The sequence below is a fragment of the Lolium rigidum genome, chromosome 5 (assembly GCF_022539505.1).
Source record: "Lolium rigidum isolate FL_2022 chromosome 5, APGP_CSIRO_Lrig_0.1, whole genome shotgun sequence".
NCBI lineage: Eukaryota > Viridiplantae > Streptophyta > Magnoliopsida > Poales > Poaceae > Lolium > Lolium rigidum.
Window position 1 is genome coordinate 79,330,184 of NC_061512.1, and position 19,421 is coordinate 79,349,604.

General features: G+C 41.9%; 2 protein-coding genes and 1 long non-coding RNA gene across 3 annotated transcripts; 2 read left to right on the top strand and 1 right to left on the bottom strand.

Moving 5' to 3' along the window:
• The first annotated feature begins 733 nt into the window (after positions 1-733).
• Positions 734-1,615, top strand: LOC124657943. The gene is made up of 2 exons (XR_006988945.1): positions 734-788; positions 1,237-1,615. It is a non-coding gene; the product is annotated as an uncharacterized LOC124657943 (long non-coding RNA).
• Positions 1,616-2,135: 520 nt separating this feature from the next.
• Positions 2,136-5,924, bottom strand: LOC124654872 (GPI mannosyltransferase 2-like). The gene is made up of 8 exons (XM_047193851.1): positions 5,609-5,924; positions 5,423-5,528; positions 4,894-4,986; positions 4,601-4,796; positions 3,855-4,033; positions 3,025-3,278; positions 2,574-2,758; positions 2,136-2,481 (listed from the first exon to the last, which is right to left on the bottom strand). Exons 1-8 carry the CDS (start codon positions 5,922-5,924, stop codon positions 2,311-2,313), a joined length of 1,500 nt encoding a protein of 499 aa, XP_047049807.1. The 3' UTR covers positions 2,136-2,310.
• A 2,909-nt stretch (positions 5,925-8,833) lies between these two features.
• LOC124651179 (disease resistance protein RPM1-like) lies at positions 8,834-13,217 on the top strand. The gene is made up of 3 exons (XM_047190310.1): positions 8,834-8,997; positions 9,694-12,519; positions 12,908-13,217. Exon 2 carries the CDS (start codon positions 9,758-9,760, stop codon positions 12,515-12,517), a length of 2,760 nt encoding a protein of 919 aa, XP_047046266.1. The 5' UTR covers positions 8,834-8,997; positions 9,694-9,757; the 3' UTR covers positions 12,518-12,519; positions 12,908-13,217.
• Positions 13,218-19,421: the final 6,204 nt, after the last annotated feature.

A 19,421-nucleotide genomic window follows, 5' to 3' on the forward strand; every position in this document is an offset into this window, starting at 1 on the left:
ATTTACCTTCTTACCTTGTGGAGCTCTTTCCGTGTGCCATTCAGAGTAATTAATCATCATATTATCAAGAAGCTTTGTTGCTTCACCAATAGTGATGGACATAAAGGTACCTCCAGCAGCTGAATCCAATAGGTTCCGCGAAGAAAAATTCAGTCCTGCATAAAAGGTTTGGATGATCATCCAAGTAGTCGATCCATGGGTTGGGCAATTTTTAACCAAAGATTTCATTCTTTCCCATGCTTGTGCAACATGCTCATTATCCAATTGTTTAAAATTCATTATGCTACTCCTCAAAGATATAATTTTAGCAGGGGATAATATCTACCAATAAAAGCATCCTTGCATTTAGTCCATGAATCAATACTATTCTTAGGCAGAGATAGCAACCAATCTTTAGCTCTTCCTCTTAATGAGAAAGGGAACAATTTTAATTTTATAATGTCACCATCTACATCCTTATACTTTTGCATTTCACACAATTCAACAAAATTATTGAGATGGGCAGCAGCATCATCAGAACTAACACCAGAAAATTGCTCTCGCATAACAAGATTCAGTAAAGCAGGTTTAATTTCAAAGAATTCCGCTGTAGTAGCAGGTGGAGCAATATGTGTGCATAAAAAATCATTATTATTTGTGGTTGTGAAGTCACACAACTTAGTATTTTCAGGAGTACCCATTTTAGCAATAGTAAATAAAGCAAACTAGATAAAGTAAATGCAAGTAACTAATTTCAATTGGAGCAGGCCTTGGTGCCCTCGTGCATCCAATGCATGGCCAGTGGATTGGTGAGTTACGACTCCTTTCTTCCGTCTATTCAAGTGCTAGACAATGCAACTTTTGCCAAAGCATCTAGTTTTATTTATGAATTTATTGACTTTTCAATAGATCTTTCGGTTTCTTAAAAATAATCTTAAATTACCTTTATTGTTCTGCATGTGATGCTCTTTCTGCATTTTGGTCCTTTTTGTAAGTTTTCAGCTGTTTATGTTGCCATGAGTGAAAAATGTGTCCTCTGCGTATTTATTGTTGAATGATTTTAAGCACAGATTATTATTTTTTCAGCTTAGATTTGTCACCCTGAGATATGCTAAGTATCTATAGCTCTGTCCATTAGTTTGCTTGGAAGGAATTTAGCACAGTTGCTGCCTTGAATGAATCACTATCAGATTTAGCACATCTTAGTATTGGTTCAATTCAAAATAAGTTGACACTATGTCGTCCAATGGCTTGCAGGTTGTACCCTTGGAGATTTCGCAGGACCAGTTGTTGCGATTCTTATATTTGAGAAGTTGCAGTTCCCGCTAGAAAGTTAAAACCTCCTGTTCGTGCTACACAGTTAGAAAACCAGGCCAGTCAACTATGGGTCCAGCTGGCCTGGTTCTGAAGAACATGAAGTGGCGATGTTTCGCCCTTTCCAGGATCCCCGTTGATCTAACTTGAATATTACACAGTTGATGAATAACTAGATATCGCCTGTAGCTATATGCATGGTTAAAGTTTCTTTTCAAGGCATAATACCTTCGGGCTTCATGAGATGTTGATATATTGTCATATGCTTTACTTTGCTTCTGTTGTCTTAGATTTTGAACGGAAATGGATCTATTTTTGGGCACTTGTCTGTTTTTTTTAACGTAAGTACATTAACTGCCCTGGGCTGAATGTAGCATATCAAGTTGACGATTGCACCGAGTCTACAACAAAGCCTCTCACCTTGGCCTAAATTATTTAAACGTTCACCTTCTTTTGCAATTAACAATTTTATGTAAATAAAATGCAAAAAACATATAGTACATACAAATGGGTTTGGAAAAAAAAAACACCGTTCTGCAATGTCTATCTATAGATACAACAGAATGAGAAAACTGCAATTATACGACTGGTACAGTAGTACACGACGGCACACTCCTATTAGTGAAAATGAAGAGAGAACACGTCTGGACAAAACTCTAAATGACACTGATACCTACGTACTATCGTGACGCCAACCATTTCGTGTCGCTAACCTCGTAAGTTCTATCCATACTGAACGGTGGCTACTCACTAATCACTACTCTCGACATAGTGCCCATCAAATCCTTTGTTGATTCTGTGCAATCTTTCGTAGTGTCCACTGTCCAACCAGACCTTGCTCATAATCAAGTATATATGTGATAAGTGGCCTTCGAGTAAGCTCAACCCGGGTTTTCTCTTTAAGCTGAAAATTTGTAGGGAACAAAAGATACATCAATTGTGCATGAACCCTCTACCTAGGAAAACCTCCACACTCAGTTTTTTTCATACAGTTTGCGTGTAACTGTGCAGCTGTTCTCATGTGAACGGGTAGAAGTTGGGGAAGAGCAAACTGCCTAGAAGAATATAAGCAATGAAGTAAACGACGATGAAGTATCCCCATCTCTTGGACGAGCCCCTTGGAGAAACCAAAATGCGCGAAGCAGCCCAGTAGATCGGGGGACTAGCAGACAGAAATCGCGTTGACACCTAGACCAAGGAAAAAACAGAGGAGGCTTAAGTAATAGACTCTGCAGCATCTACAAATAAATTCTGTTTTAAGTTGCAAACGCTATACTGACCTGGACGTGCATCACGAAGAAGGCAGTAAATGTCATGAATGTCAGATGTAAAATGAAAGGAAGAACTAGTATGGGGCACTCGTCCTTATCAACTTTCAGAATTCGACCGGTTGACCTGTCGCTCTCTAAAGATGCCGAAGTAGCCTCGGAGGCAGCAGATTTTCTCTTTTTAACCTCAGTGTGTGCTGTTCAAACAGTGCAGAGTTAGGTACACATAAAAGCTTTATTCAAACCCATTCAGTTGATGCCGTTTCCCTGTTTCTCAGGTCACTTCGAACTCTCCGAATTCCTAGATCAACTTCAAGGTACTCCACGTTATTTATAGGCTTTATACATTGCGAGTCAGAGAAAATAGCATCTTTAAGAAAGTTGAATAATATCAATTTGATGATGTGCCCAATAATCTTTCAGAATAGAGAAAATATGTTGACAGCTGAGAATGCAATAGTACCTTGGCTTTTGTTATTTAGTCCACTAGAAAATTCACTCTTCAACACCGTGGCAACATCTGAGCTTTCGCATAATTCAACTGACCTCCCCTCAACAGTAGCAATAATCTTCTCGTGTATGTTATTTGACTGGAAGAGTTGGTGAAGCATTTTTGTGTAATGAGCTATAGAATAAACTGCAAGGGACAGTACTGGTGAAGCTAAAAGAAAGTTGGGCAGCTGCTTCACTTGAAAGTATCTCAAGAAACCAACTCCCCTGAAAAGAAAGAGAAAATAGCGTAAATCTCATGCATAATTAGTCTCACAAGTTTTTATTTTATGAAAACATGAGACTCATAAGTGGTCAAAATAGAGTAGTCATTAATCAAAGAGCAAAGCTTAGCAGTATAAGCTATGTAAATTGTATGGGATATGGACATTCTTAATCCATGGTTCAGAACCCACATACGTATTATGCCCGCTTCCTATACATAGGGCACAGAACCCAAGCATGGGTTCCAAATACCAAGCATGGTATCCTAACGACAATATGACATACACTATCGGTGAAATAGACCACAAGGATGAGGGAACAGGTAAATCACAGTCCACAAAGATGAATGTGGAACATGCATGGTTGTATAAAAGAAATGGTCCTTTTCCTCCATTTATTAAGTCACGCAAAAAAAGAACTTTGTTAAGGATAAAATAACATTTATATATGAGTTCTGAGACAAAACACAATACAATCTGCAGAAGAAGACAGTAAAACCAATAATACTAGTGTAAAACAGTGTTCACGTTTTATGAATTATGAAGCTAATGCTGATAAAGCTATGATAGAAATAATTACCAGTAGTGGCTCTGAATAAAACTGTACAAAAGGGGCAATTTTGCTTTGCACCATGGCCTCAACTCATCTGAGTTCCCGTGTATGCATATGTTTAAATATCCATATGCTTGGAAAGCAAAGAATGGTATAAATATAAAAGTGGAGCGCAAAAATCCAGTGATAAGGGCCTGCACTGCCAACTTGGGCCAAAAAAAAAAAGGTAAAGTTGTTAGATACACACATCTTCCCTAACAGCATCTTATGTAGCCCAACAGAACTTTTGCATAGAACAAAGGAACATAAAAGGCCATGTAGAAGATATGACTTGTGCACACACATTTGTGTGCATTTCAGTCTCTTTGAACTCAGGAACTTCAGCAAATTAAAATAAATAAATCATATTGCTAAGACATGTGAAAGACTACTACATGCAAATTTTGTGGACAATTTTGATGATATGTGCCTCTACAGAAGAAAGAAAAAAAGATGGCATCATCATTTGTAATATGAGTACAATCTTTTGTCCTACTGTACAACGCACATATAATCATATACTTTGCACAATTTTCGCATGTACACAAATTTCACACCTAAAATTGAACTTTATGAGAATCTATTCAAACTTTGTGGTGAAAATCCCCAAAGGGGTGATATGAAGTATGAGTGTGGACGAATCACATCCTCTTCAATCATGCAGCCTCTTCATTTAAGCTAGTTATAATAAGCACCATGGAAAAGAATAGCAAAGTTTATATAGACTAACTTACTATAGGCCTTTTCTTCTGTATAGCAGCATCATATGCTTGTAGCAAAGCCTGAAAACAGAAATAACCAGCATTAAGTGCTCCATTTGACCTAGCGGAACCAGAGACAGCGAGCATTATCATTGCAACGGTATTGGCACCGGAAAACAGGTAGAACAGCCCACCAAGCGAAAACAGCGCATAAAGACTTTCTGAATATCTGCCAAAGCACCCAAAAAAAAAACATGTTAATGTTTAATTCATGGTTAGTACATGATTTGTTTTCCTAGTTGTGGCATCAAGAGAAAGAAAATTACAGTGATGAGTAGAACACTGAAGCAGGATTGAAGCAAAAGAGAACAGACGCTCGGTAGGCTGCTCCTGAGTCCTTTAATATCAGTACAGACAATCTGCAAGAAGCAGAATGTTTAGCCATATTGGAAATGCTAGGCAAAGGGGAACATGTATAAACTAGAAGTTGGTCATCCTACACTTGAAATGAGTGCACTACAACTTGAAACAGATGACAGATATTTTCTTGCAGCTACTTGAACACTATAACATAATGCAATTAAATGAATCAAGTAGACAATTATGTGCACCAATCATACACTCTAACAGCCTGAAAATTCATGGGAACCACTCCACTCCAATAAAATGAAGAAGACACATCATGCTCTTTCGTACAGCCTTAAGTTGGCCGGTATTCCTATCTGGCAAACACAGTCGAACTGTTCCAGGAACCTAAAACGGCACTCGGGCTAAAATGGCTTATAAATTTAGAAATCCTGATTACACTGAAAGAAAATTGAAGCCAAACTTGAGTTGCCGAAGAACGTCAGTCACCTGTAGAAGTAGGCCGCGGCGGCAACGAACGCCACGTTGTTGAGAACATGCCCGGAGAGCACGAGCACGGCCCTGTACCCCAGCACCGGCACCAGCGGGGCGAACACTTGGGCGCCAGAAAAACGCAAGACCAGATCAGATCAAGCAGGCACCTCAACGAAAAGAAGATGGTTTGGGGTGACTTACGGGTTCGGGAGAGGAGAGCCATGGAGGCGGGGAGGAGGGGGAGGAAGGCGAACGACTGCTCGTACTCGTAGCCGCACTCGGCGGAGCGGGCGAAGTGGACCCCGTCCCACACTGCTAAGGACGAAATGGCGACGGCGGCAGTGGAATTATAAGAGGGGGCGGGAGAGGGAAAGGATGGGGAGGAGAGGCATGGCGGGTGGAGGGAGGCCGAGGTGTCGTAGGGGCGGAAGAGAAGGCGAGCGAGGAGGGAGAGGGCAAGGACCAGGGCGCGGGAGACGACGGCGTGCCGTACGACGGCGGCGACCGGCGGCTCCATGGGTCGGAGAAGGGCGGCGGAGAGGAGCTGTGAAGCGGGACCCGGCGAGGTGGGGTGGCTGTTGGGTATCCCTTCCAACTCCTCAGATCCTCGACAGGAGCTAGCTCCTGCTCCGCACTCCACCAACGAAATCTGGAGTTTTTCTGCTCCGGTTCCAGCCGCAAGCCGGCGAACTGAGCACATAACCTACTCGACGAAATGACTATGACAGAGATGCTGCCTAAAAACACTAAAAACACTAGCTCAATTTTGATCACCATATTGTGCATTTGGTTGTGTAGCATTGACGTGAAATGGTAATCTCCTCCCACGAGTAGTTAGATTACCATAGCGTCAAGAACACGGTGATCCAGAAAGAACATCAAAAACACCACGAAGAACAGAAAAACACCATGAAAAACAGCAAGAACGCCACGGACAGACATCAACCACAAGGATAACTGTTCATACAGACCAACGGTACGAAAAGTACTAATGTTCATACGATATGACCATAGTATGGACAACTTCAAACTACATCGATCACTCGTCACCTTCGTCAGACCTCTTCATGTACTTAGGTGCTATGGGCACCGACCAACAACCTCGCAGCAAGAGTAGTCAAAGACGACCACTCTGTACTCCCTTGCACTCAGCTTCCTGAAGAACAACACATAGCCAATCTTCAAGTTGTGGGCGACGCCGAAGTCTGTCCAGCTAGCTTCCAGGACGGCCTTGCCGCAAACCTCCTTGATGTTCATCTTCCACTGTCACCCTGTGGTGGACTTGACGATCATCTTCTTCGGCACCTAGTCAAGATAAGACATGAAGGCATCTGGGAGAGGGAGCACTCCAATCTATGGAGTCATGAGTACCTTGCAAAAGTGGGTATGCGACACATCCTCGTGAAAGTGGCTGACAGACGGTCGTCGTCCCCTAGGCCTCTTGCTTGGCACCTCTTCAAGTACCTCCACATGCACTCCCAGACGCAGAGTCTACAGATAGAAGGAAATGTGAGGCAATGTTTGATAAGTGGCCACTGTACCAACATGATTGGCTCATCCTTATAGTATGCCTGATACACAAATAACCTTGCGGTAATAATCAATCATTTCGACCAGTGATATGCACATTGTTGAGTATTTATACAATGCTCATGGTCGGAAAGATTCACTGTGCCACCAATATGTGGCCACATTTTTAATCATTGGCACATTATGTTAATCAACAAGGTGCAAGCTATGAATCATTGTGCCACATTATAATCACATACTAGTATGTTAAACATTTGCAAGTTAGTCTCATACAATGTAGCAAACATAGCTAAAAAAATTCCTGCAAGACCTTAGAGAATGCAATGCTTGTCCTTGGACGACTCAAGGTATTACAGGACATTCTTATCTTGTACTGTGCTACTATTTTAAATCATCGTCCTCGTACAATGTAGCAAACAAAGCAGAGCGAATGAAATCAACGCCTCATAAGTGCGACCTAACAGACTAACAATCGAAGCCCTAGGTCTACTAAACAAACAAATAATTGCATAAATCAATCTGAAGCCGAAGCACATGACGAACAACTGGAATGTCACAAAGGGAATCAACCCCGGAGCAGTAACCCGATGGAACCCTAACCGTACCAGATCTGCTATGCATGTCATGAATCGCGCGCCTACAAGCCATATACGGGTAGATATACGGTAAAAACAAGGGTCGGCGAGGGTTTTTGGAAGCCTTACCGACATGGCTGAGTCACCAAAGGTCGAAGAAGATGTGGTCTAGAGGTGGCGCAGGCGGCGTGGAATCAACGGTCGAAGTCGAAGTAGCGTAGGAGCGAGATCAACGACTGTACACAAACCCTACCGTCAATCTATGCCTCGTTGCCGCCAGAGGAACCACCAAGGGGTTTGGAGTGAGGTGAGAGAGAGTGAGAGAGAGTGAGAGGAGGAATAGGGTGGTGGGGGGAATTTATGGCGCATGTCCCGAACCGACGTGGTGTCTCGCGCTCCTTCCCCATGCGTTCAAATGAATCATTACTTTGCGCTCCATAGGGAATGCCTCCGTGGAAACGACCAAATCGGGCATACCACCAGGCTTGGCCTCAGACTGCTTTGATGTGCGCGGGGACCAAGATTTTGAGGGAACCCAAGCATTCAATCGTCCGATTTTTGGCTCCCCGTGGGTGGTGCGACCTACCAATCGCGCCCCAAGGGTACTTGGCTGAGATTTCAAAGCCCTAGTGACCAGACAGAGCTTCAGAGTCTTACCGTGACTTGGTGCCAACATCCACCATCCATCTCAGATCCAACATCTCGAATTGCCTCTGATTTCGAACTAAAAAACTAAAAAAATGAAAAAAAATCCAGTAAAGTGCAAATGCCAGTTTGGATGACTAGTTTGTGATTAAGTAGATTTTTAAGTTTTCAAGCACTAGTTTAAACTACTATTTAATCACAAACCATTTATTCAAATGGAACGAAACTTCACCAGAATATAAATCGTTAAATGCATGATTTACTAGAATTTTTTTAAATTTTTTCAAGTAATTTTAGTTATTTAGTTTAAATTTTAAGTCAATCAGGTATGTTGGATGAGAGATGGATGGTAATATCATCTAGTATAACCATCATTTTTCTTTGATGTGCATCTAAGTCCGCACCATTTTGTATTGGAATCAAAAGGACGTTGCTCTTACAAGCGGAAAACCAAAACCAAAACGGCAAAGCCGGAAACCTAAAGAAAAGAAAGCCAGAAAACTGCACATTTGCCAAAGCATTGACCGGTGGGTTCTATTCATTTTGTGTGACACTAGAGGAAACTCCTTGGTTCCATTGCTGCACATAGCGTTGACGGACGCGGCTCCTCTGCAGCTGTAGTCTAATTTAATCCAACGAGCCTCCTACCAGTCAAGCGGTAGACGGAGGCATCGCAGCAATTTCTCCCCTCCGCCATGCCAGTTCACGCCCAGCGTTGACATAGAAGCTTGAGCAAGAGGACATCTCACGTCTGAGCTACTCTCTCCAGATCCAGGAGAAATAGTTTTTCAGTCTCTAGATCCTCTTCTACTTTCATATCAGTTCAGCCAGTTTGATCAGGTATACAAAGGTGTTTCTCCCTTTTATTTTCTGCATCGTAGCAACGATTTTTTCAAGCAAAGTTTTTTATTCAACATCCAAGAGAAACACTCGGCGAGTTCCAAGACCCTCTTCTACTTATTTAGATTGTTAGCAAAGGCAATTTGCTAGTTCTGTGATGTGTTTGAAAGAAAAGAAATCAGAGAAATACTGGGTAGCATTTCCGCAAATCTCATAAGTTCCTACAGATTTGTCAAAATATTATAGCATGTAGGTGGATGATGTTTACCTCTCTCCTTGACATTTTAAAGACCAAACTCAGTCCCATTTGCGACATAATAAAAAAAGGAAAAACTTCGTCAAATCATTAATTAGAGATTCAGTCTCGATTTTTTTATTAGAGAATCCTCATATCGTTTATATCTCTTAAATTGTAGAGTTTCGTTTGAAGTTTGCAGATAAATGGAACAGAACATCGCTGTCCATCTTCTCGTTTGTGTGAATCTTTGAGCTTTTTTCTTATCGATTTTGTACCCAATCACATTTTCGCTGGACGCGCTTCCACAAAAGCCCTTATTGTTGTCTACATAACATTTAAGTCATCAGCAAGTTAACTATCCATCATGAGTGGTCTATTTCTTTGTCGAAAAAAATGTGTGGTCTATTTACCATTTTGGGTTTCCTTTATTTGACAGAGTTTATTTTCTGACTCTGCAGGGTGGAATAGAGACTTAAAATGGCATGCTGATTTATCATTGCCCTTTGCAAAATAACAAATACAATGGCAGAGACTGCTATTCTTCTAGTCATAAAGAAAATTAGCATAGTCGTGGCAGGAGAAGTATTACACCTAGCAAAGCCCTTGTTTGCAAAGAAATCTGGATTAGTTGCAGCGCTCCCGACTAACATGGAATTTATAAAGGAAGAACTTGAGATGGTACATGCGTTTCTGAAGAAAATTAGTACAAGGGAATGCAGTGATATAGTCTCGGAGACATGGATAACGCAAGTTAGGAGGTTAGCATATGACATTGAAGATATCGTGGATCAGTTTATCTATATTGTTGCTGAACACCAGGGGAAGGGTTTCTTGAGTAATTTCAAGAAAGTTATCAAAAGACCCCAGTCCTTGTTTTCATTGGATGTGATGGCTATTGAGGTTGAGAAAATGAAACAGAGACTCAGGGAACTGTCAAGTAGGCGAGACCGGTGGATACAAGCAAAAGTTAGTGGGATCGATGTTGAGATACCAAACTATGAAAATAGACAAGAGGCATATCAGTTCAGACACTGTCAATCTGACAATGATGATGACTTTGTCGGCGTTGATAAATATAGGGAACTCCTAAATAAGTTGCTGTACTCTGAAGATTGTTCATTGCGTATAATAGCTGTTTGCGGTATGGGTGGATTAGGCAAAAGTTCTCTTGTTCATAATGCCTACAAGAGTGAAAGGTCCCCTTTTGAATGTCGGGCATGGATTTCTGTTTCACAATCCTGTGAAGTTGATGATATTTTGAGAAACATGTTGAAACAACTCTGTGGGAACGACAACAAAATACAGTCCAAGGTCGCAAAAATGAAAAATGATAAATTAAGAGTAGAATTGAAGAAATTTCTGGAGAAAAAGCGGTACATGATTGTACTGGATGATGTATGGAGAGGTGCAGTTGCTTTGGAAATCAGAAATCTGCTTTTGAACAGTGGGACGAGAAGCAGAGTAGTCATCACAACTAGAATTGATGAGGTAGCTTCAGTTGCTGAAGATGCATGCAAGATCGAGCTTGAGCCTCTAAACAAGCATGACGCGTGGATTTTATTCTCAAGAAAGGTGTTTTGGAAAATAGAAAATCAGGTTTGCCCTCCAGAATTACAGGAGTGGGGTGAAAAGATAGTGAAGAGATGTGCAGGCTTGCCATTAGCTCTTGTGGCATTAGGGAGCTTATTATCACTACGAGATAAGAGTGAAGCAGAATGGAAGTCCTTTTACAGTAAAATTACATGTGAATTGCATAACAATCCGGACATAAACCATGTAGAGTGGATTTTGAATTTAAGTTACAGGCATCTACCGTATTATTTGCAGAACTGTTTCTTGTATTGTGCTATGTTCCCAGAAGGCCATCTCCTTAAGAGAAAAAAGCTTATTAGATTGTGGATTGCAGAGGGGTTTATTGAACAAAGAGGAACAATCAGTTTGGAAGAGGTTGCTGAAAGCTATCTCATAGAGCTCGTCCATCGGAGCATGCTTCAAGTCGTAGCCAGGAACAGTTTTGGTCGGATTCGACGTCTCCGTATGCATGATCTTGTACGCGAATTGGCCATAAAACTCTCTGAGAAGGAGTGTTTCAGTTCAGTCTATGATGACACCTCAGGAGTTATAAAGATTGTTTCTGATTCGCGCCGTATGTCGGTCCTCCGATGCGAGACAGCCATCCGATTGACCATGGATTCATCGAGACTTCGCACCTTATTAGCATTTGACAGAACCATGCTTCATTGTTCATGGTCTCATTACATCCCATCCAAATCGAAATACCTTGCAGTGTTGGACTTGTCAGGCTTGCCTATTGAGACCATCTGCCATTCAATTGGAGAACTGTTTAACCTTAAGTATCTGTGCCTCAATGACACCAATGTGAAGTCACTCCCAAAAACTATCAACAGACTTCAGAGTTTAGAGACCTTAAGCCTTGAAAGGACTCAGTTAATAACTTTCCCTCCTGGGTTTGCTGAACTAAAGAAGTTGCGGCATGTACTTGTCTGGAAATTGATAGATACTGCACAGTCAAGTTTCAGTCAATCCTTAGGTGTCCGAACAAATGAAGGCCTTTGGAATTTGAAGGAACTGCAGACTTTGGATGAAGTCCGAGCTAATGAAAAATTTATCAGCAAAATGGGAAATTTAACCCAACTAAGGAGTCTTTACATTTCAGATGTAAGGAGTAAATACTGCTCACAGCTGTGTTCGTCTACGTCGAAGATGCAACATCTCGTAAGGTTACATGTAAAAGCAATCAACCAGGATGAAATTCTCAGTCTCGAATCTTTGGCATTGCCTCCTCAACTTCAGACGCTTGAGCTGTCAGGGCGGCTAGCAGAAGCTGTGGTGCAATCTCCATTCTTTTCAGCCCATGCAAATACCCTTGTCAGATTAAGTTTATGTTGGTGCAATTTTGCAGAAAACCCGATACCCCATATCTCTAAATTATCAAATTTAACAAGCTTGCGTCTGAGAAAGGCATACACCGGCCAGCAAATAGGGTTCAGTGCAGGTTGGTTCCCAAAGTTGAAAGGGATGGCCTTGGTAGACATGGCATATGTTCGTCAGATTTATATAGAAGAGGGATCTTTAATCAATCTCGAGTATCTGAACCTGAATGGTTTCAATGAATTAGCTGATGTCCCTGATGGAATCGAATTTCTCCCATCCATACAGAAGATACTTTTCAGTAGCATGCATCCTGATTTCAGGGTCAGTTTGCAAGAAAGTGCTAGAATGGGAAGGCTAAAACATGTCCATGTCATGTATAGGCAGTAAAAAGCTATATCTCTATCTGAATTTCACAACTTGCTTGAATACTACTTCCGCTGCTTATCAATTTACATTTTGGGCGTCGTCGACGTGGTTTCAGTAAAAAAATATCACCATTAATTTGTGACGTCTCGTTTTAAACTAGTTATAGTGGAGAGTAACATATAGTAATGTCATGCATATGACACTACTCTATGTTACTACCTTCATAGACTCATTCTATCTTGTATGATGTTATGGTAACATAGCTAGTTACCACAACTATCTCTTTCTTCATTTAATATCATGTCATATCATCACTTTACCTAGTTGACAATGCATGTAGCTCTACATATGTTACTACCTTAGTTACTCTCACTATGAGTAGTCTTAGTGGTTAACCTGTCCTTAATATGTAGGTCCACGTTTCAACCGAGGAGTCTCTCTCGGACGATTAGCACGGCAGGAAATATGTGACGTCACTATGGCGTGTGACATCACATTTTCGATCCTAGGCGGGATGAATAGGTTCAGTACATTCTCAGCTCGACTATCTCTCTGTATCTATGCTTAGTCGGTTTATATACACCCGAGTTCATGTTGTTGATGTGCATTTATCTCAGAATGAATCGATCTCTAGTCACTAGAGAAAACATATCATAATCATTCGTATGACCAAGATACTTGCAATGTTCTGGGATGGAATCTGTCCACCATTTGTTCGCTATCCATGTGAAGTGGTTAAATCGATGTGGTCTGAATTTTTCGGAATGGTGCATAAGAATAATTTCTGCCTCAATGCTTTGGAAGATACGGAAATTTGAAATGGCAGTTATTCCAGTCGCTCGCACGGTGTCTATATGGCCGTTTTACATATGATTTCAACGACCTATGGCCGTTTACCCATCTTTTTATTCGTAAAAATTGAAAAGGAAAATAAAGTTTTTTGAGGTTTTAGATTTCGATGCAAGAAAGTTTAAATCTGTCAAATTTTCAAAAAAAAATTACTTTTCCACTTTTCCACTTCTCCACCCTCTTTCCCTCATCCTCTTACACATCTCCACTTTCTCCCCCTTCTCCCCTCCTCCTCTTCCACTTCTCCATCCTCTTTCCCTCATCCTCTTACACTTCTCCACCTTCTCCTCTCATGCCCTTCCCTTCTGAAAAGATCGTATATCGCACCTAGGGGGTGAATAGGTGCTACCCAATTTTTAGTTCTTTTTCAATTAAGGTTTGATACAAAGGTAAATTCTACCAGCGGACCGAAACCGCGCACGCGACTAGTATTCTAATAGTAGCACACCAAAATCAACACGCCGCGTGCGGGGTGGGCACACAACTGGTACTGACTACATGTGGCGAGGTACCAGTCGCGGGCTGGGGCACGCGACTGGTAGCCAAAAGACACACCCGACTGGTAGCCTATTCTGCACTAGTGTCACTTGCCGATGCATGTTGCAAGTCCTGCAAGAATGCCTCCACGAAAGTATGGGAGGAAAGGAGGCTTTTCTTAGGGTACGCCAAAACGGCGTACCAAAATTTTATAGAAGAAAGCAATGCCATTTACAAGAGGCCAAGGCCATATTGCAAACAATATGCCGGCAAACTCCACCCCTAACTCTATGGCCTACTCTCGCGGCATCAAGGTACTCCCTCCTACTCTCGCAAGTTTTCAAAGCTCAAACTCATCTTTGATTCTCCTAAGCAACTCGTGCGTGTTGCACTGCTCCGACCTATTCCCAAATACCCTGGAATTTCGCTGCTTCCAAATCCTCCAAGACCATGGTATCAAAGCTTCTTCTATCTCTCGTACGAACCAAACTCCTAGCTGCCTCCCACCAAGGCTCCAGTTTGCTTTCCCTACCTGGGTCCATAATGTTGAGGCCCGCAGCCGTGAGACATCCAAACCAAGTTTGGCGGGCATAAGGACACTGCATGATCACATGATCCACAGTGTCATCCTCTTGCAGGCAAAGTAAACAGGGGTCAATGTGATCCTGTAATCCGTGTCGGTGCCTGCGGTCCGAGGTCCACAAACGATACCTGAGGGCAAGCCATGCAAAAAATATTGCATTTGGGTGGAGCAAAAGATGCCCCGATAGCCTCATGCAGGTTGAAGTTGATTGTTCCTTGACAGAGTAATCTGCATGTATCCTTGGAGGTGTACTCCCCCCGATGTCGATCCAATCCAAAAGAACTTATCAGCTTCCTGATCATCTCGTGGCACCGCTTCGATTTCCTCCCAGAGTCGGATGCATTGTGTGTATCCATCTAAGGGGAGCTCCAGATCGACGTCCGGGAGCCACCTATTGTCCACCAGCGCCTCCGCCACCAATCTACTATTATTTCTTCTTGTAGGAACTATCGCAAAGACCAGAGGTGCAATTTGTTCAGCAGATCTCCCATTTATCCAACGATTGGTCCAAGAGAGAATTCTCCTGCCATCGCTTTGAAAACCCTCTCCATGAATTGCTTTTCGTCAGACAAACCAAATCTTTGAGAGCATGGCGAAGCACCAAATCAGATCCTTGTGTTTTGTATCTAGTTCGGTTGTGCCCATCATGTGTTATGTGATTGCTTTCGGTGCTACTCACCATACACTCAAGCATCGAGTGGCGCCACGAGTCTTCCGCTCCACAAAATGAACACGACAAATATGGTGTCATGTTTCGATGATGGCAGACATCACCCGTGGGAATGGACTGCTTGGCCAACCTCCAAAGAAAAACCCTGAGTTTTGGTGGTACCGGCACCTTCCAAAGAGCTGACCAATTATTTTTCTCCTCTTTGTGATCCGAGTTAGTCGTCGTGCCCTCAAGACATGCCTCACGTTGCCGCTTTGAATTCAGAACCATACGATAAGCTGAGCGAACATAAAAACTCTAGTCCCTTCATGATGGCAAGCCAAAAAAATCATCAAAACGCATCGTACGGATCGGGATGGCTTGTATTGCTTCAACATACATGGGCAGGAACCATTCATCCAGTCTCTGCCTATTCTAAGTAACAGTAGTTGAGTCAATAAAGGCCGCTACTGGCACTGTAGGGTTTGCCTTGCAGCATACAATTAGGCTCGAAGAAGATTAGCGAGGTAGCCAATTGCCATTCCAAGAATGTGTCTTTTCATCCATTCCAATTATTTTTATGACGCCTTGAATAAGTATCTCCCGACCATCCATAATCGTATGCCAAATCTAAGAAGGGTGCGACCCCAACTATGCCTCAGGAAACCCACAATATGGAAAATAAATTGCCTTAAGAATCTGACACTCGAAGTTTTTGGGTTTTGTAGAATTATCCAAGCTTGTCGGGCTAACAAAAGCTAGATTATAAATTTCTATATCTCTAAAACCCAAACCTCTTGCATATAAGAATATCTTTACCCCCGGAAGATAGAAGTTGTTCAAGCCATCCTTGAATTATTTTCCAAACTCGGTCACTTAAGTGTTTGAACGCACCCCTAATCGATCGTCCAATATCTGAAGGCATAGCAAGATATTTTTCACTCAATGACTCGTTATGGACATATATAGAACTCTTCATTTTTATGTGTGTCGCCTTTGGACAACCCTTACTAAAGAATACTGAAGATTTATCAAGATTGATTCTCTTACCTAAGGCTTGGCAATAAGTTTCCAACACCTCAGCTGTTTCTCCCGCACCCTCCACAATTGCTTTCACAAACATCTGGTTATCATCAACAATAGGTGGTTGACTGTCGGGGCAGTGCTAGACACTCTTAAGACTTGAAGACTTGATGATTGTAACACACTTCTTGATTTTAGCAGGCACACGAGAGGCCCTCTTCTACAAGAAAAAAAACAAATACGGGGAGATGGGGCCTCCTTAACGGATACCACGAGTAGGCTCGAAGGTTTACGTTGGTGATCCATTGAACAAAACATAGAATGTTACTATGGAGACCATTCTCATCACAAGGTTTACCCAATCAGAGTTGAAACATAATTTCAGCATTAAAGCCTGTAGGTAGGACCATTCAACCCAATCATATGCCTTCCACATATCTAGCTTAAGAGCACAATGTTGGTGTTTTTTTGCCATGTTTCTCTTTATAAAGTGTAAGCACTCATAAGCTGTAGTCATGATATCTTTGATCAATCTCCCTAGGACAAAGGCTGATTGCTCTTGCGAGATGATCTCCGGCAAAATTTTCTTCAACCTATTAGAAAAGAACTTTCGAAGCAATTTTATAAATAACATTGCAAATGCTAATTAGTCAAAATTGACTTAGGGTTTGCCACCTTCGGAATGAGCACAATGAAGGTGTCATGTATTTCCTCTTGATTGTCCTTGCCCCGGAGTATTCAGAGGATTGTACTTGTAACTTCGGCTTCACATAAATCCCAATTCCTCTTGAAGAAATGCATTGGATATCCATCTGGCCCCAGCGCCTTAGTAGGGAACATTTGGTATAGAGTTGTTTTCACCTCCTCTTCTGTATATAGTGTCGTTAGCGCTTCATTCATCCCTCTAGAGACCGAGATATGTACGGTATTCAGGATCTCATCCACCCTGTTTGTTCCCTCATATTGATAGGGCAAAGGTGGCCGATCTTTCGATGAGACGTGGATAGATCGATTTGTTGGTGGAGTTCGTGCTTGTCAATCCGACTACACGTGCAAAGCTCGTGCTCCAATGCAATCGCTAGGACAATCTCCGGGATTTACTGATCTTGCGGATGCGCGATCAGCCTGACCAGCGAGGGTCTTAATTCCTACCTGAAATCGAGAACAAGTAAGAACTAATGACGCAATCAGAATATTGCGGATGAAAGATGAAAGCTTTATTGAAAAAAGTGGGATTCCGAATAGTCGGTCTTGTTCTGGGCGTTGGCCTCAAAAGAAGTACACGAGAGTTGCTACAATGGCTAACTTTTAGTGTAATCAAAATCCGAGTCTAAACGTGATGGCTATGGGGGTATTTAAAGGAGGAAAAGGTGGGGTTTCGGTCAGCCATATGTATGGTGTCCGAACCAAACCCTAGAAGGCCTTTCCCCCTTCAATACGGACTCTAAAAAGTGGCTGACTTAATTCCTGCGAAAATGACATGGGCCTGGCCCAAAACTAAAGGTGACGCAACACCATATTATGCTATGGACGAAATTATGAATTGGAAAACTCTAGATTTCGTCCATGTCTTCATCTCCTCTTATGGTGGCTTCAAAGTTCTGAAATCTCCACTTGCGGCGTCATCTTCAATCCTCAAATGCTTGCTGCCATCTCCTCCATGCGTGATCATACTCCAATGCTTGTCCTCCTCATCCATGCTTGGTCCATCATTCCTAAGAGTAACAAACATATCTGATTTAGGAAGCATCATATTCTCATGTATGTGAGGAATAGTACCAAGAAACGAAAGTACCTGACAGTTAAGTTGTTTGGCACGAGCTCGAGTGATTGGTCCTTGTATTTGTGTGGCTATAGGTACAGCGGTTGTATCAAGAGATGGGATGTCCTCATCATGCCCCCTTCTTGAATTGAAGTCGTCCTCGACGAAAGCTCCTCTTCTTCACCAAAGTAAGGCTTCAAATTTGCAATGTTAAAAGTAGGACTAACCGGACCCAATTCTGCAGGAAGCTCAAGTTTATAGGCATTATCATTTATTTTCTCTAACACCTTAAAAGGACCAGCAGCGCGTGGCATTAGTTTAGAGTTGCGCAATTCAGGAAAACGATCTTTGCGCAAATGCAACCAAACAAGATCACCAACATCAAACACAACATGCTTTCTTCCTCTATCCCCAGCAATTTTATACTTAGCATTCATGCGTGCTATGTTGTCTTTAGTAGTCTCATGAAATTTTAGTATCAATTCAGCACGGTCTGTATCATCCAAATTATTTTGCACAGAAGATGGTAAAGGCAACAAATCAATAGGTGCACGTGGTACAAAATCATAAACAATCTCAAATGGGCACATCTTAGTGGTAGAATGCAGCGAACGATTGTAAGCAAATTCAACATGAGGTAAACATTCTTCCCACAATTTTAAGTTCTTCTTCAAAACAGCCCGCAGCATAGTAGACAAAGTTCTATTTACTACTTCAGTTTGTCCATCAGTTTGGGGATGACATGTAGTACTAAACAACAATTTAGTCCCCAACTTAGCCCATAAACATCTCCAAATGTGGCTAAGAAACTTAGTATCACGATCAGAAATAATAGTATTAGGCACACTATGTAAACGAACAATTTCGCGAAAGAACGAATCAGCAACATGTGTAGCATCATCAGTCTTGTGGCATGGAATAAAGTGTGCCATCTTAGAAAACCGATCCACAACAACAAAGATAATATCCCTCCCCTTCTGTGTACGAGGCAAACCCAAAACGAAATCCATAGAAATATCCTTCCAAGGTACACTAGGAACAGGAAGAGGCATATATAAACCATGTGGATTAAGTCGAGACTTAGCTTTTTGACATGTAGTGCAGCGTGCCACAAATCTCTCAACATCTCGACGCATACGTGGCCAAAAGAAATGTGCAGCAAGTACATCCTCCGTCTTCTTCACACCAAAGTGTCCCATCAATCCTCCTCCATGCGCCTCCTGCAACAACAAAAGACGAACAGAACCATCTGGGATGCATAGCTTGTTAGCACGGAACACAAATCCATCATTGAGGACGAATTTGTTCCATGTTCTACCATCTTTACAATTCAGCAACACATCTTTAGAATTGGCATCATGCAAGTATTGTTCATTTATGGTTTCTAATCCAAAAATCTTGAAGTCAAGTTGAGATAGCATAGTATATCGGCGCGACAAAGCATCAACAATAACATTATCTTTACCCTTTTTGTGTTTGATAACATAAGGAAAAGACTCAATAAACTCAACCCACTTTGCATGGCGGCGATTCAACTTAGTTTGACTATGAATATGCTTCAAAGATTCATGATCAGAATGTA

What these genes read in the sequence shown, in the direction of transcription:
- LOC124651179 (XM_047190310.1), top strand. Translation starts at nt 9,758, where the DNA reads ATGGCAGAGACTGCTATTCTTCTAGTCATAAAGAAAATTAGCATAGTC.
- LOC124654872 (XM_047193851.1), bottom strand. Translation starts at nt 5,924, where the DNA reads ATGGAGCCGCCGGTCGCCGCCGTCGTACGGCACGCCGTCGTCTCCCGC. An exon ending in TCAGTGTTCTACTCATCACT is followed by an intron (nt 4,797 to 4,893) that starts GTAATTTTCTTT and finishes GTGCTTTGGCAG; the next exon opens with ATATTCAGAAAGTCTTTATG. An exon ending in TACAGAAGAAAAGGCCTATA is followed by an intron (nt 4,034 to 4,600) that starts GTAAGTTAGTCT and finishes TTTTGGCCCAAG; the next exon opens with TTGGCAGTGCAGGCCCTTAT.